Source organism: Rhincodon typus, chromosome 7 (assembly GCF_021869965.1).
Source record: "Rhincodon typus isolate 14 chromosome 7, sRhiTyp1.1, whole genome shotgun sequence".
Taxonomy (NCBI): Eukaryota; Metazoa; Chordata; class Chondrichthyes; order Orectolobiformes; family Rhincodontidae; genus Rhincodon; species Rhincodon typus.
The window spans coordinates 71,558,100-71,575,571 of record NC_063338.1 but is presented as its reverse complement, the minus strand read 5'-3'; the positions used below and the strand labels follow the sequence as shown (position 1 = coordinate 71,575,571).

Genomic DNA, 17,472 nt, shown 5'->3' with positions numbered 1-17,472 from the left:
GATTTTCTGAAGAAGGGTCCAGACTCGAAACGTCAGCTTTCCTGCTCCTCTCATGCTGCCTGGCCTGCTGTGTTCATCCAGCTCTACACCTTGTTATCACAGCATTTATTTGTAGTGTTAATGAGAGAGTATAGTTGACTTGAATTCTGTTGGTGTCTTCTCACCTTTGATTGTTGTTTTAACATTCCCCTCTCCAGTTATGAAGGAAGTGAAGTATTAATATATTAACTAATAATTTATTAGTATGCTTTAATGTCCCAACCCCTGTACCTGTGTACTACCTCTATGTATTTCTGGAAAACATTTTAATCATGTATTTGTGGATTTGCTGTATTGTTAATGTGTAATGTAAATAAGACATTCTGGATTCAATCTGGATGATTTAATGCACTGTTGGACTTAGTTCAAAAGTTGGTGTTTGAATATATGTACATGTTGATGAAGTAATGAGATAAACTAAATGCATATCATCATGTCTTTCAATCTAATCATCTGAAAGAGCAGGTCTTGGGTTAAATTTCATGTGTTGAAATGTTAAAACCCAACTACTGAATGTCAGATAAATACCCAGCAGTGATTGTACAAAACAAAAAGTGGCCAAATGTCCCATCATATGAGCATTTCCTCTCAGCCACACAGAGCCACATATTTCGTCAGAAGAATATGTTTGGACAGTTCTCAATCACAATTGGCTAGCTGCCTCGTTTTCCCCTCAATATCACAAGGGAATAAAGAAACCTAATAGGAAATGCATGGTTGGGAGTGATTACAGAAAAAAACAAAAATAAGATTGAATGCTTCTGAGTGATAGGGAGTAGTGTGAATTGTGATAATGGGTGTGAAGCTTGAAATTTTTATTTTAACTTTAATAACCAATTATTAAATTACACTGCAAATCTACAATCCGCATTTGTTATTAATTATTATTTATGCTGTATGATTTAACTAATGTCCTTATTATTAGATGAGAATAAGTTATGATAATTTCATCTTGGTTGATTCATCGAACAGATCTATTGTTGATTTGATGAAAACTCCTCATTAGTGCTTAATGTTAATGGCTGTATTCCAGGTTTCACACATGTAAACGAGCATATTCAAAACTGGAGATATTCACCATTAGACAGATTGTTGTTTAAGTCCAGTTGCATAGGCTTCTGTTTTCCTAGCCCAATATCAATCCAACCTGTCATAATATTCACTATAGTTTCTCCTATCGAGTCTGTTCCATCATTCGATCATGGCTGATAAGTTTCTTAGCCAACTTCTCCTGCCTTCTCCCAGTAACCCCTGACATCATGAACAATCAACAACCCATCTCTCTCTCTCTGAAAGACATTCAATGACTTGACCCTCAGAGCCCTCTGCAGCAGTAGGTTCCACCAATTCATCACATTCTGTACTAAGAAATCCCCCTTCATCTTAGTTTTACAGTGTCGTCCATACATTCTGAGGCTGTGCCCTTGGATTTTAGTCACTCCTACTCGTAGAAATATCTTCTCCACGTCCATTCCATCCAGGCCTCTCAGTATTCTGTTCAGTTTCAGTGAGATCCCCTCATTCTTCCAAATTCCATTAAGTACATGTCCACAGGCCTCAATAGCTCCTCATTGACAAACCCCAGAATCATTCTTGTAAATCTCTTCTGCACCGCCTCCAGTACCAGCACATCCTTTCCTTGATGTAGGGCCCAAAACTGCTCACATTATTCCAGCCATCCTGAAATTAATGCTAACATTGCATTTGCCTTCCTAACTGCCAATTGAACCTGCATGCTAACCTGTAGAGAATTCTGAACTCGGACTCCCAAGTCACTCTGGGCTTCAGATTTCCAAAGTCTTTCCCCATTTTGAAAATAATCTATGCCAAATAATTGTGGTCCCAACAGCAACCACTGTGGAACTCCACTAGTCACCCATTGCCATACTGAATAAGACTCTTTTATCCCTACCCTCTGCCTTCTGCCAGTCACCATGTCATTACTTGCGCCTAACACCATGGGCCCTTATCTTATTCAGCGGCACCTTGTCAAAGGCCTTTGGGAAATCCAAATAGATCACATCCACTAGCTCTTTTTTATCTAACTTGCTCGTTACCTCCTCAAAGAATTCTAACAAATTTATCAGGCATGACCTCCGTCGATGAAGCTATGCTGACTCAGCTCTATTTTAACATGTATTTCCAAGTACTCTGCAATCTCATACTTAGTAATGGACTCAAAAATCTTACCATACATTGAGGTCAGGCTAACCAGCTGATAGTTTCCTGTCTTTTGCCTTGGTCCCTTCTTAAACAGGGCTGTTGCATTATCCAGTTTCCAATCCCTGTGTCCAGTGATTCCTGAAAGATCGCCAACCAATGCTTCTACAATCTCCTGAGCTATCTCATTCAGACTCTGGAGTGTGGTCCATCTGGTCTGAGTGATCTATCCCTTTCAGACATTTCAGCTTCCCCAGCACCGTCTCCTTAGTCATGGCAGCTATAATGATCTCTGCCCCCTGACTCTCTTGAAGGTTGAGAATGCTGCTGCTGTCTTCTACCGTGAAAACTGATGCAAAGTACCTCATCAGTTCCTTTGCCCAAATCTCTGGCTTTGCACTAATCTTCACCACATTGTACACCTTTATTTTTGCTTTTCTGCTGTCCCTGACCTCCCTTGTCAGCCATGGTTGTCTCGTCCTCCCCTTGTATGTTTCTTCTTTCTTGGGATAAATTTCTGCTGTGCCTTCCAAATTAACCCCAGAAACTCCTGTCATTGCTGCTCCACCATCTTCCCTGCTACACTCCCCTTCCAATCAATTCTGACCAGCTCCTCCTTCGTGTCTATATAGATACCTTTACTCAATTGTAATATCATTACATCTGTTTCCAGCTTCTCCCTCTCAAACTGCTAGGTGAATTCCATCATATTATGGTCACTGCCCTGTACGGAGTTCCTTCACTGTAAGCTCCCGAATCAAGTCTCTCATTTCACATCACCAAATCCAGAATTTCCTGTTCTCTAGTGGGCTTTACGACAAACTGCTCCAAAAAGCCATCTTGTTGACGCTCCACAAAGTCTTTTTCTTGAGATCCACTACCAACCTGATTTTCCCACTCCATCTACACATTGATGTCCCCCATGATTCTTACGTCAGTGGTGGGCAAATTATTGGAAAGGGCTATAAGAGACAGGATTTATGATCACTTGGAAAGGCACAGTTTGATTAGTGATAGTCAGCATGGATTTGTGAGGGATAGACCATGCCTCACAAACCTTATTGAATTCTTTGAAGAGGTGACCAAACACGTGGATGAAGGTGGAGCAGTGGATGTGGTATACATAGATTTAAGTAAGGCATTTGATAAGGTTCCCCATGGTAGGCTCATGCAGAAGGTAAGGAGGCATGGGATAGGGGGAAATGTGGCAGATTGGATTCAGAATCGGCTGACCCTTAGAAGACAAAGGGTGGTAGTGGACGGAAAATATTCAACATGGTGCTCATTTACGAGTGGTGTACCACAAGGATCTGTTCTGGGTCCTCTTCTATTTGTGATTGTTGTAAATGATTTGGATGAAGGAGTGGAAGGGTGGATTAGCAAGTTCTCAGATGATACGAAGGTGGGTCACGTTGTGGACAGTGCGGAGGGCTGTTCTAGGTTACAAAGGGACATTGATAGGATGCAGAGCTAGGCTGAGAAGTGACAGATGGAGTTTAACCCTGAAAAGTGTGAGGTGATTCATTTTGGAAGGACAAACTTGAAAGCAGAATACAGGGTTAACGGAAAGATTCTTGGCAGTGTGGAGGAGCAGAGGGATTTTGGGGTTCATGTTCACAGTTCCCTGAAAGCTGCCACCCAGGTGGATACAGTTATTAAGAAGGCGTATGGTGTATTAACTTTCATTAATAGAGGGATTGAGTTCAAGAGCCGTGAAGTTATGCTCCATCTATACAAAAGCCTGGTTCGGCCACATCTGGAGTATTGTGTCCAGTTCTGGTCACCTCATTACAGGAAAGATGTGGAAGCATTGAAAAAGGTGCAGAGGAGATTTACCAGGATGTTGCCTGGAATGGAGGGAAGGTCTTACGAGGAAAGATTGAGAGAGCTCGGGCTTTTCTCTTTAGAACGACGAAGGATGAGAGGTGACTTGATAGAGGTGTACAAAATGATCAGAGGTATAGATAGAGTAGACAGCCAGAGACTTTTACCTAGGGTGGAGGTAGCTTTTACGAGGAGACATAGTTTTAAAGTGAAAGGAGGTAGATATCGGGGAGACGTCAGAGGTAGGTTCTTTACTCAGAGAGTGGTAGGAGCGTGGAATGCATTGCCGGAGAGGGTAGTGGAGTCGGCCTCATTAGGATCATTTAAGCGACTATTAGATAGCATATGGATGATAGTATAAGGTGGCGGTGGAGGTTAGATAGACCTTAGGTTTAGGGTAAAAATTCGGCGCAACATCGTGGGCCAAAAGGCCTGTACTGTGCTGTACTGTTCTATGTTCTATGTTCTATGCTCTATGTTCTATGATTAATGTAATAATGCCTTTCTTACCTGCTTTTGCTATCTCCTGATTTATTTTCCTCCCCACATCCTGACTACTGCCTAGGCATAACTCCCATCAGGGTCTTTTTTTTTGGCTCCTCAACTCTATCCACACAGATTTTGTGATTTCCGACTCTATATTACTTCTTCCTGTTTGGTTAATTGCATTTCTTAACAACAAGGCAAACTCACCCCCTTTGGCCATCTACTTGTCCTTTCGATAGGATGCATTTCTTTTGACATTTATTTCCCAGCTCTGACTCCCTTGCAGCCACGCCTCTGTGATACCCACAACAATATATCTTCCAATTTCAATCTCCGCTACCAGCTCATTTTCTTGTTTTGTAAATATACTGCATGCATTTGTGTACAACACCCTCAGTCCTGCATTGACTGCACCCCTTCTCATAGTTGTCTCCTCATTCACTGTGCCTGAACTTGGATTTCTGATCCTTTCCAAACTCTCTGTCCTATTATTTGTTCTGGAAACTTCTGAAAGCAATGTAGAAAGTTGCAGGCAAAGCAGCAGCAACTCTATACTGAACCAAAAGCAGAAGTTGTTGGAAAAACCCCAACAGGTCTGGCAGCATCTGTGAAGAAAAATCAGAAATATCATTTTGGGTCCGGTGACCCTTCCTCAGAACACAAATGCTGCCAAACCTGCTGAGCTTTTCCAGCAACTTCTGCTTTTGTTCCTGATTTACAGCATCTGCATTTCTTTCAGTTTTTAACAACGTTATACTAATCAATTAACTTATGTTTCTTATATATATTTTCAATTGTTATGAGCTTTAAAATTCATAATTTTTAAAAACAAATACTGAAGAAATGATAACAAAAATTCTGAATTTGTCTGTAATGTTATAAAAAATGTTAATATTCATTAGGTCTTTTTTGGTTAGAATTCTTTTTTGGACAGATTGGGATTCTAGTTTCCCACGTATCGAGGCTGCGTCAATGAGTGGAGCAGGACGGAAAACAATCTACAAAGCTTTAGGAACTGGTGGCTGGCTTAATGGACTAACAGTGGATTACCTTGAGAACCGAATTGTTTGGATTGATGCTATGTAAGATTAATACTTTTTTCTGCATGAAAAGTTTGAACATGATCCTGAAATGTCTTTGTATCTCCTCTTTCTCATTCTATTTGCTCATCCCAAATCCCCAAACAATTGCTGTGGCTCTATTCTTTAAAGCATTTTTATTTATTGTTATCTATTACCAGTAAAATCTGCACCTTCCCCTATTAGTTGCTGTGAGAATTTATTGCACTAAAATAACTGGAGATCATTTAACACAATAGGAATAAAAATCATCATAGAATCATTTTTTTCTTTTATCAAATCAAAACACTTTAATATAAAAAAGCCAAAATTTTCCAGTGCCTTGAGATGATATCAAAGATAAAACTTGTCTTTCTTCCTGTTAGCTAAGAAAAACTAACATTTTCTGTATGGTGCGAACTAACTGGAGCAATTTTCCATTACGCTAACAGTGTGGACCAAAGTTTATGTCAAATAGCTACAACTGATCAAAAGATGACCTGTCAAAATGATGATCTAGCCCTTGGCAGATCTCATTGATGTCTGTCAGAGGGCAACTAAGTAGGTTGGAACCAAAAAAATACAAAAGCCTCTATGAATGGTTGAATTTTTTTCTTTATTCCTTCATGAGATATGGGCATCGCTAGAATGTTGTCATTTGTTGTCCAACCTTGATTGCTCTGGAACTGTGTGGCTAGGCCATTTTGTAGGAGAATTAAGACTTTCTGTGAATATGGAGTCTCATTTGGCCAGACTGGATAAGGAATGCACATTTTGTCCTTTGAGGTCTATAGTGAAACAGATGATGTTTTTTATGACAATGTCCAGTTTCATGGCCAGCATTTTTGAGAGTAGCTTTCAATTTCAGCCTTTTCCTTTATAAATTGAACTTAAATTCCACCTTCTATTTTGATAGAATTGAATCCATGTTCACAGAGCATTAGCAATGGTCTCTTGATTACTAGTCCAGTCATATCTCCATGATGCCAATACCTTCCCTACCTGACCAGCCCAACCTCCACATTAGTTGACATGGTTGCAAAAGTTTTTGAAGTGCAGTTGGCTGATTTTGCACATTCTGAGAGGAATCCATTATGCAATGTTAACATATTCCAAAAAAATTGTGTGTAAGTGTTTAACATTTGTCATATTGGGGAAAGGCAGGTCTCTGGGACTGATGACCATTCTCGAAGCTATGCAAAGGATGAGATTATATCCTCCTGATCAGCAGACTGCAGTGAAAGAATAACTTTTCTAATAGTAGCTATCTGTCTGTGATTGCGACAATATTTTTCGTTATTTGCATTCACTGCATATGGTCAAGGTGGCAACTGCTCTACACTGGTCCCAAGTCACAATATAGGGCAAAAATTCAAATCCCTGAGCAATTCTCACACAACAGCTGTGTTGGGGATTCCACATGGTCCAAAGGTACAACTTCAGGCTATTGTGCTTCAAAAGCTGAATGGTCAGCACAGTGGCTCAGTAGACAGCATTGTTGCCTCAGAGGACCAGGGACCCAGATTCAATTCCACCTTTGGGCTCTTTGGACTTGAAAGTGTGGACTTGAAAGAATGGCCTCTTTCCACACTGTACGGTTTCTGAGATTCTATGTTTCTAATTCCCTGGCTATTGGAACATCTGCATTATAGTATGTCTTGAACATTGTATTTAATGGCTGCCACAAACTAAGAGGTAAATAAGTTACTATGACTAGCCAGCCAGTACAGTATGGGAGGCAGTGGCATACTGGACTAGTATTCTAGAGAGCCAGGTAGTTTGCTGAGTAACCAGATTCACAACAACTGATGAAATTTGAATTATAAAAAATATCCAGAATTAATAAAGTTCGGTCATAACTATGAAACTATGTCAATTGTCATAAAAAGCTATCTGATTCACTAATGTCCTTTAGGAAAGGAAATCTGCTGTCATCTCCTGATTTGGGCTATGTGTAACTCCAGAATCACAGCAATGTGACTGATTCCCATAACTCCTCTCTGAAATGGCTGAAAAAGCCATTCAGTGCATCTAACTGTGAAAAAGCTGGAAAAAATGAAACTGGACAGACCACCTGACTTTGATCTAGGCCCCAGAGATGACACCAGCAAACTCAACACTGTCAACACTGCAAAGTGTTCCATAACAACTAGTGCCACAGACAGCTGAAATCAGAACTGGGAAAACTGAAATTAAGTATTCTAAAGTACTTCAGTGTCATTGTTCAATTTGTCCTTGTCAGAATACAATAACCTCGCATTTCCTGCTTGCCACAATGCAACTTCAGTGTCTGGAACTATAACTTACTCCTTGAAAGCTATACATCTTATCAAATATAATTTGCATTGATTACAGGCTTTATTCATTATTATAAAATGTAATGTCCATTAAAAATGCTGTCATGTACTTAATCAAAATGGGTTCCTGCTTCAGAAAATAATTGTGTGTTTGTAAATTTTCTCTCTCTGTTCTTCTGTCTTATATTTCTTGATGTAGGTCAGATGGTATATATTCAGCATTATATGATGGCACAGAATTGATAGAAGTCCTACGTCATCATGAATACCTTTCACATCCATTTGCTGTAACAGTGTATGGAGGCGATGTCTATTGGACTGACTGGAAGACTAACACCCTATTGAAAGCCAACAAATGGACTGGCCACAATGTTACTGTCATACAGAGAACCAGTGCAAGACCATATGACCTTCAGATTTACCATCAAACAAGACAGCCACAAGGTAAGTTTGTTTTATAACTTCTGCTATTGTTAGCATTATGACAAAAGCTGATTAAAAGAGATTGTTTTGCTGGAAACCATTTTGTTGAGACTATTAGTGTAAGAGAATTTATGGGATGTAGCAAAAATGTGACATAAATCAGAATCATTTTTAATTACTCCTACAACTGTCTGGTAAGTTATGCTGTAAAATGTTATAGCTACACATAATGAGCTTACAGAACACAAACAATTATGTCTTAAGAAAATGTTCACGATGCACCATGACACAGAGGCTCTTGTCATTAAATTAAGATTGGGATATTGTCTCAGTGATACTGTTGTTGTCTTCGCAAATATGGCTATAAATGCCCTGACATCACTGCACTGCAGAAGGCCATGTTATCTGAGCTTACAAAGTAATTGCAAGATAGCATATGGCTGATGGTATAGAAAGTTTAAAAAAATAAGGAATGGCAGGCTGAATAATTGAAATTCTGCTGTCACCCACCACAAAGGCATCCAAGTATATTCCTCTGCTTTGCATTTCCTCTCCCTCATTGAAGACGAAAATGAAGTCAAAGATGATTTTCAAAATCAGTAATTGGAGGAAACTGCAGACGCAAAGATATGCCTGTGTGGTCGAAAATTATTGTTGATGAAATAATCATGTTGTATAAAAGCAAACTGTTTGAAAGAATCTCATACAAAGAGTCTCAATAGAAATATTGCAGTCTGGAAAAGTCTGTTTAAATATTAGATGCTAAGATTTCAAACCAAATCATTAAAATGCTGTACCATTAATGAAATTGTGGAGGAATCAGCTTGTCATTAGTGTAGCCGAATATCATGATTTTTCAGCCAAATATATATTCCCCTTCCTGCTACACCTTTTATATGAAGATCGAGCTGAAAACTGTCATCAATGGTTTATTGTAAGAGTCATTAATAAACTGTTTCAAGTTTGGTTCCTCTTGAGTTCAGCACTGTCATTATGTCATGTAGGTATCAGTGCCATAGAAAGTGCTCCTGAAAAAGGATCGAATTACCCCAACTCCAGCAATAAAGATATGTAGTTACCTTAAAAATGACTCCAAAAGCTCACATTTTACTTAATTTAAAAATAATAAAATGGATAATATCTTCAATCAATTTTTACTTCTTATGATGCGGTGAAGTCAGTTATGAGTTATTGAGGTTGGTTGGCTCGCCGAGCTGGTTTGTTGTTCCGCAGACGTTTCGTTACCATGCTTGGTAACATCCTCAGTGCAACCTCTGATGAAGCGTTGGTGTGTTTTCCCACCTGGTTTTTAAATTCTGGGGTCCGTTGCGATGGATTGCCTCTCTTCTGGGTTTCCTCCGTAGTGGAATGTATATGGGGTCGAGTCCACTGTGTTTATTAATAGCATGCTTCGTGGAGCGCCATGTTTCCAGGAATTCTCGTGCTTGTCTCTGCCTAGCCTGTCCCAGGATCTTGGAGTTGTCCCAGTCGAAGTCATGGTTCTCCTTGTCCAAGTGGATTGAGATGAGTGAGTATTGATCATGTCTTTTTGTAGCCAGTTGGTGTTCATGTACTCTTGTTGTTAGTTTCCTTCCTGTTTGTCTGATGTAGTGTTTCTTGCAGTCTCTGCCGGGGTCTCTTTTGAGTTGTTTAGAGTTGGTGCAGGCTACAGGGAGTGCTGTGACACATGCTGAAAGATGTTTTTCTCTTGACCACAAGGATACTGCACAATCTGTTTACTCTCAGACTCAGTTGCAATGGATGTACTCCCTATAACAGGATAGGTAGAATGAACATAAGCAGCACAAAGCAGGACAGATGGCTGGAGGAGGAAATAGGATTAAAATGGCCTTTAGCTGGAGGTCATATCATTCAAGTGTGCACCGGGAACAATTCTTCACCCTTAGTTGCAATAGGGAGCAATGCATCAGATGTTGTCACTGAAATCAGCCAAGAGTTGCAATTACCACTACAGTCTCAGAGCAGAAGTACAGAATTACTGTTGCCTCTAAAAGGTTACTGTAGGCATGAGTCATGTTGCATCAGACTCCTTTCAAGGGAGAGCATGCTTCCTTTGCAATTACTGATCTGTCAATCTAATTTCTAATGTCAGGAAACTGATGGAAGGGGTCATGAACAGGCCTATGAAGTGGAACTTGCAAAACAATAACTTGCTTACTGACTCCGAGTTTGTGATTCCACAAGGGACAGCCAGTACCTGAACTCATTACAACTTGAACTCAGGCATGGACAAAAGAGCTGAACTCCAGAGGTAATGCGAAAATCGGGGGAAATCTGTCCACTGGCTGGAGACATAAGTGGCTCATTGGAGCATAGTTGTTAGAGGTCAGTCCTTTCAACCCCAAGGGCATCTTTGCAGGAGTTTTTCAGTGTAGTGTCCGAGACCCTACCATCTTCAGCTACTTCATAAATGACTTTCCCTCCATCAAAAGTTCAGAAAGGTGATGCTTGCTGGTCGCAATCGCACAGTGTTCAAAACTCAGCAACTGCATAGATACTGGTATAATCCATGTCAATTTGCTTGAGCAAACAAATGGCAAGTAACAGTTGCCCCACACAAGTACCAGGCAAAGGCCATTTCCAACAAGAGAGAATCTAACCATCAGCCTGAGACATTTAATGGCATTACCATCGCTGAATGCCCAACTATCAACATCCTGGAAATTTCCATTGTCCAGAAGCTGAATTGGACCAGCCACACAAATACAGTAGCTACAAGGACAGGTCAGATGCTCTAAATATCCTTCACTCAAAGATTTAAACGATAAGACTTTCTTCTTTAAACTTTTGACAATTCCACTTGACAAGTTCCTTTTACAGGTTTTCTCGCCTCATTTTTCAGGTCCCTTTGAGAGGTGTCTTTGATAGTTTTCACAATTGAATTCGACAGGTCTGTTGACAGTTCCAATGATCTTGATAGTAATAATCTTTTTACTGTTGGAACACGGTAAGATGAAGTCTCATGCTACACAGGAAATACTAAATATGAAACACTGAGTCAATACAGGTTTTTTAAAATTCATTCATTTGTGGGATGTGGGTGTCGCTGGCTGGCCAGTATTTCTTACCCATCCCTAGTTGCCCTTGAGAAGATGGTAGTGAGCTGCCTTGTGGAACGGCTGCACTCCACCTGCTGTGGGTTGACCCACAATGCCATTAGGGAGGGAATTCCAGGTTTTTGACCCAGCGACAGTGAAGGAACGGTGGTATGTTTCCAAGTCAGGATGGTGAATGGCTTGGATGGGAACTTGAAGGTGGTGTTGTTCCCATATATCTGCTGCCCTTGTGCTTAAGGAGATTTAAGGAGGACTCAAGTTCCAACAGGTTCCTTGGACGGCCCTGGAGGAGCTATGCAGTCATGACAAAGCGGAGTTGACATATTTCACGGCGATCTGCTGCAGGGCGCCAGCCTGATCATTATTCTCACCCATAGCTTTATGGCGACAAGCTGATGATGAGGACAAAGAGTATTGAAGGAGATAGCCAAAAAAATAGATTTTAAAGTTTATAAAAGGCTAATATAAAAAAAGTGCCAACCAATAAATAATAGAGAAGGAAACTGCTCTGGATGCTGGAAATGTGAAATAAGATCACAAAGGGCTGGAAATATTCAGCATGTCTGGCAGCATCTGTGGAGAAAGAAAAAGAATTATTGAATATGACTCATTGTCAGAGCAAAGGAGAGTTTAATATGATGGGCTTTATGCCATTAGAAGAGGGGAAGCAGGTAGAAGAGCAAATGGGAAGGTCACTGGTAGGTCAGAGGATGGCAACAGTTGAATGAAAATGGAAAATGAGTTAATGTTTGCAGTAAGGAGACAAAACAGTTATACAGTCAGAGAGTCATAGAGTCATACAACACAGAAACAGACCCTTCACTACACCTCGTCCAAGCTAACCAGACATCCCAATCTGACCTTGTCCCATTTGCCAGCATTTGGCCCATATCCCTGTAAACCCTTCCTATTCATATGCCCATCCAGATGCCTCTTAAATGTTATAATTGTACCCGCCTCCACCACCCTCTGCATGAAAAAGTTACACCTCAGGTCCTTTTTAAATTTCTCCCCCCTCATCTTAAACATATGCCATCTAGTTTTTTGCTCTCCACCCTAAGAAAAAAACCTTGGCTATTCACCCTATCCATGCCCCTCATGATTTTATAAATGACTATAAGGCCATCCCTCAGCCTCTGATGCTCCAAGGAAAGAAACCCTAACCTATTCACCCTCTCCCTAAAACTCAAACTCTCCAGTCCCAGCAAAATTCTTGTAAATCTTTTCTGCATCCTCTCAAGTTTAACAACATCCTTCCTATGTCTGATACTCATAGAGTTGTGCAGCATGGAAACATACTGTTCAGTCCAACTCGTCCATGCTGACCATGTTCCCAAACTGAACTAGTTCCACCTTTTTGATTTTCTGTTCATTTATGGAATGTGGGCATTGCTGGCTGGCCAACATTTCCTGCCCTTCCCGAGTTGCCCTTGAGAAGGTGTTTGTGAGCTGCCTTCATTAACAGCTGCAGTCCACCTGCTCTGGTTGACCCACAATGGTATTAGGGAGGGAATTCCAGGATTTTGACAGAACAACAGTGAAGGAACAACGATATATTTCCAAGTTGGGATGGAGAGTGGCTTGGAAGGGAACTTGATGGTGGTGGTGTTACCATATGTCTGCTGCCCTTATCTTTCTAGATGGAAGTTGTCATGGAAGGTGCTGTCTGAGGATCTTTTGTGAATTTCTGCAGTGCATCTGGTAGATAATACACACTGCTGCTACTGATCATCAGTGATGGAGGGAGTGAATGCTTGTGGATGTAGTGCCAACCAAACGGGCTGCTTTGTTCTGGATGGTGTCAGGATTCTTGAGTGTTGTTGGGGCTGCACTCATCCAGGCAAGTGGGAAGTATTCCATCACACTCCTGACTTGTGCCTTGTAGGTGTGGACAGGCTTTGAGGAGTCAGGAGGTGAGTTACTCACCACAGTATTCCTAGCTTCTGGCCTCCTCTTGTAGCCACTGTGTTTATGTGGTGAGTCCAATTGAGTTTCTGGTCAATAATAACTCCCAGGATGTTGATAGTGGGCGTTTCAGTGATAGTAACACCATTGAATGTCAAGGGGCAGTGGTTAGATTGTCTCTTATTGGTGATGGTCATAGCCTGGTATTTGTGCGGTGCAGATGTTACTTGCCAGTTGTCAGCCTAAGGCTGGATATTGTCCAGATCTTGTTGCATTTGATCACAGACTGCTTCAGTAACTGAGGAGTCACGAATGGTGCTGAACATTGTGCAATCATCGGTGAACATCCCCACTTCTGACCTTATGATGGAGGGAAGGTCATTGATGAAGCAGCTGAAGATGAGTACACTACCCTGAGGAACTCCTGCAGAGATGTCCTGGAGCTGATATGATTGACCTCCAACAATCACAACCATTTTCCTTTGTGTCAGTTATGACTCGAGCGGCAGGGTGTTTGACCCCTGATACCCATTGATTCCAGTTTTGCTCGGGCTCCTTGATGCCACACTCGATTGAATGGAGCCTTGTTGTCAAGGGCTGTCACTCTCACCTTTGGAATTCAACTCTTTTGACCATATTTGAACCAAGGCTGTAATGAGGTCAGGAACCCAAACTGGGCGTCATTGAGCAGGTTATTTCTGAGCAGGTGCTGCTTGATAGCACTGTTGATGACACCCTCCATCACTTTACTGATGATTGAGAGTAGACTGATGGGGCGGTAATTGGCCGGTTGGATTTGTCCTGCTTTTTGTGTACAGGACATACTTGGACAATTTTCCACATTGTCGGGTAGATACCAGTGTTGTAACTGTACTGGAACAGCTTGGCTAGTGGAGAGGCAAGTTCTGGAGTACAAGTCTTCAGTATTATTGCCGGAATGTTGTCAGGGTCTGTAGCCTTTTTAGTATCCAGTGCCTCCAACCGTTTTTTATTATCACGTGGAGTGAGTCGAATTGGCTGAAGACTGTTATCTGTGATGCTGGGGATCACTGAAGGAAGCCGAGCTGGATCATCCACTTGGCACTTCTGGCTGAAGATTGCTGCGAAAGCTTCAGCCTTATCTTTTGCACTGATGTGCTGGGCTCTTCCATCATTGAGGATGGGGATATTTGTGGAACCTCCTCCTTCAGTGAGCTGTTTAATTGCCCACTACCATTCACGACTGGATGTGCTAGGACTACAAAGCTTAGATCTGACCCATTGGTTGTGGGATCGCTTAGCTCTGTCAATCATTTGGTGCTTATGCTGTTTAGCATGCAAGTGGTCCTGTTTAGTGGCTTCACCAGGTTGACACCTCATCTTAAGATATGCCTGGTGCTGTTCCTGGCATGCCCTCCTGCACTCTCCATTGAACCATAGTTGATCCATTGGCTTAATGGTAATGGCTGGGTTGGCCGTGAGGTTATAGATTGTGCTGGAGTACAATTCTGCTGCTATTGGCGGCCCACAGCGCCTCATGAATGCCCAGTTTGAGTTGCTAGATCAGTGTGAAGTCTGTCCCATTTATAACAATGATAATGCCATACAACACGATGGAGGTTATTCTCAATATGAATGTGGGACTTAGGCTCCACAGGGACTGTCGTGATCATTACTCTTACTGATACTGTCATGGACAGATCCAGTTGCAGCTGGCAGATTGATAAGGATGAAGTCAGGTTTGTTTTACTACTTGTTGGTTCCATCACCACCTGCTGCAGACCCAGTCTAGCAACAATGTCCTTTAGGACCTGACCAACTCGATCAGTATTACTGCTGCTGAATCACTCTTGGTGGTGGACTTTGAAATTCCCCATCCAGAGTACATTTTGTGCACTTGCCATTCTCAGTGCTTCCTGCAAGTGTTGTCCAAGTGTCCTCCAACATGGAGATATACTGATTCATCAGCTGAGGGAGGACGGTATGTGGTAATCAGCAGGAGGGTTCCTTGCCCTGAAACTATGAGTCTTCATGGGGTCTGAAGTCAATGTTGAGGACTCCCAGAGCAATACCCTCCCGACTGTATACCACTGTGCTGCCACCTCTGCTGGGTCTGTCCTGCAGGTGGAACAGGACATATCCAGGGATGTTGATGATGGTGTCTGGGACATTTTATGTAAGCTATGATTCCGTGAGTATGACTATGTCAGGCTGTGAGACAGCTCTGCCAGTTTTGGCGCTACCCACCAGGTGTTAGTGAGGAGGACTTTGCAGGGTTGATAGGGCTGTTTCTGCCATTGTCTTTTCCCGTGCCTAGGTCAATGCCAGTTGATCTGTCCGGTTTTATTTCTTTGAGACTTTGTAGTGAATGGTACAACAGAATGGCTTGCCAGGCCATTTCAGAGGGCAGTTGAGAGTCAACCACATTGCTGTGAATCTGGAGGCCATGTAGGCCAGACTAGGTGAGGATGGCAGATTTCCTTCCCTGAAGGACATCAGTGAGCCAGATGGGTTTTTCTGACAATCAACAATGATTTCATAGTGTGCCAGATTTTTTTTATTGAATTCAAATTCCACCATCTGCCGTGGTGGGATTTGGACCTGGGTGCCCAGAACATTAGCTGAGTTTCTGCATTAATAGTCTAGCGATAATACCACTAGGCCATCGCCTACCGGCCTGCGTTTGGCCCATAATCCCTCCAAACCTTTCCTACACATGTACATATCCAAATGTCTTTTAATTATTGTAACTGTACCTGCATCCAGCACTTTAGCAAGTCATTCCATACACGCATCACTGTCTTTGAAGAAGTTGTCCCTCATGATCTTTTTAAAGTTTTGTTCTCTCACCTTAAAAATATGATACCTAGTTCTAAACTCTTCCATCCTAGGGAAAGGACCCTTGTCATTCACTTTATCTGTGCCGTACATGATTTTACAAGCCCTGTGAAGCATCAAGGTTAAAGGGGACCTGGGTGTGCATGTCACAAGTCCCTTAAGGTAGTGCGACAGGTAGCTAAAGTGGTTAAGAGGACTTATGGGATACTTGCCTTTATTATGTGAGGTATCGAGTTCAAGAACAGGGAGGTTTTGCTTGAACAGTACAAAGGGCCAGCCAAGCCACATAGTGTGCAGTTCTAGAACAGGAGCAATGTAATAGCACTACAGAGGATGCAGAATGGATTTGCCAAGATAATGTCTGCAGTGGAGAATATTAAAAATGGAAAGAGATTGAATAGACTTGTATTCATTTCCATGGAGCAGAGGTAACAGAGGGGCGACATAATTGAAATATATAAAAATATAAGTAGAATAGTCAGGGTAGACAGGAAGGAACTTTACTTTTAGAGAAGGGTCAATGACCCTGGGAGCTTTGACTTAATGTGAGCAGCAAGATGTTTAGAGCGGATGTGAGGTAAATTATTTCCTCTCAGACGGCCATGGTAGTTTGGAACTCGCTGCCTGTGAGGGTGGTAGAGGCAGAAATCCTCATCACATTGAAGTATTATTTGGATCTACAGTTGCGATGTCAAGGCACACAAAGCTATTGGCCAAGTGCCGGAAAATGGGATTGGAATAGTTAGGTGGGTTGTTTTTGTCTGGTGCAGCCTTGATGGGCTGAAGGGTGTTTTTCTTTGACTCTATGCAACTGGGTCCACTTGATGTATGAACTGGCTGGGAGCTGTGCATTCAGGTCAGGTGCATCTTACAAATTTCACGAATTCTGTCATGACATTTCTCTGGTGAGGTTGACAAAGTACTGGATGACTGTTTCAGGAACCATATGAGAGCTGAGTCCAGTAATTAAGCATTTACAAGTTGAACGCTTGGGCTTTGATTTATATTTTTGAAACTGTATACGTTTAAATACTAGAAGTTTCAAATTAAAAGTCTATTTCTGAGAAAGAGAAATGACTTTGTCCAAAAGCAGAACCATGAACAAAATCAAACTGTCATATAGAAAAAAAATCAAAGTTGGGACAGAGATTATAACTTGAAATGATTAAACTCAATGTTAAGTCCAAAATGATTGTTAAGTGTCTAATCAGATGAAAATTATAAATACTTCACATAGCTTCACTGAAGACTGCAACAGACCAAAGGCAAAAATGTAAGCGTGAGAGTGAAACAACATAGCAAACAACCAAAAATTTAGTTTAGAAAACAACTGAACTTCCTTGTGTACTTAATGGAAGTGGTCACCCAATCTAGTCTCTCCAGCGT

At 41.5% G+C, this 17,472-nt stretch overlaps 1 protein-coding gene across 1 annotated transcript in view; it reads left to right on the top strand.

The window, feature by feature from the left end:
* Positions 1-17,472, top strand: part of LOC109911043 (low-density lipoprotein receptor-related protein 1-like) — a 1,753,343-nt gene that overhangs the window by 1,094,247 nt on the left and 641,624 nt on the right. Inside the window, exons 26-27 of the mRNA XM_048599379.1 lie at positions 5,427-5,591; positions 8,064-8,308. Coding sequence (XP_048455336.1) covers positions 5,427-5,591; positions 8,064-8,308 — 410 coding nt within the window. The remainder of the gene's footprint in view (positions 1-5,426; positions 5,592-8,063; positions 8,309-17,472) is intronic.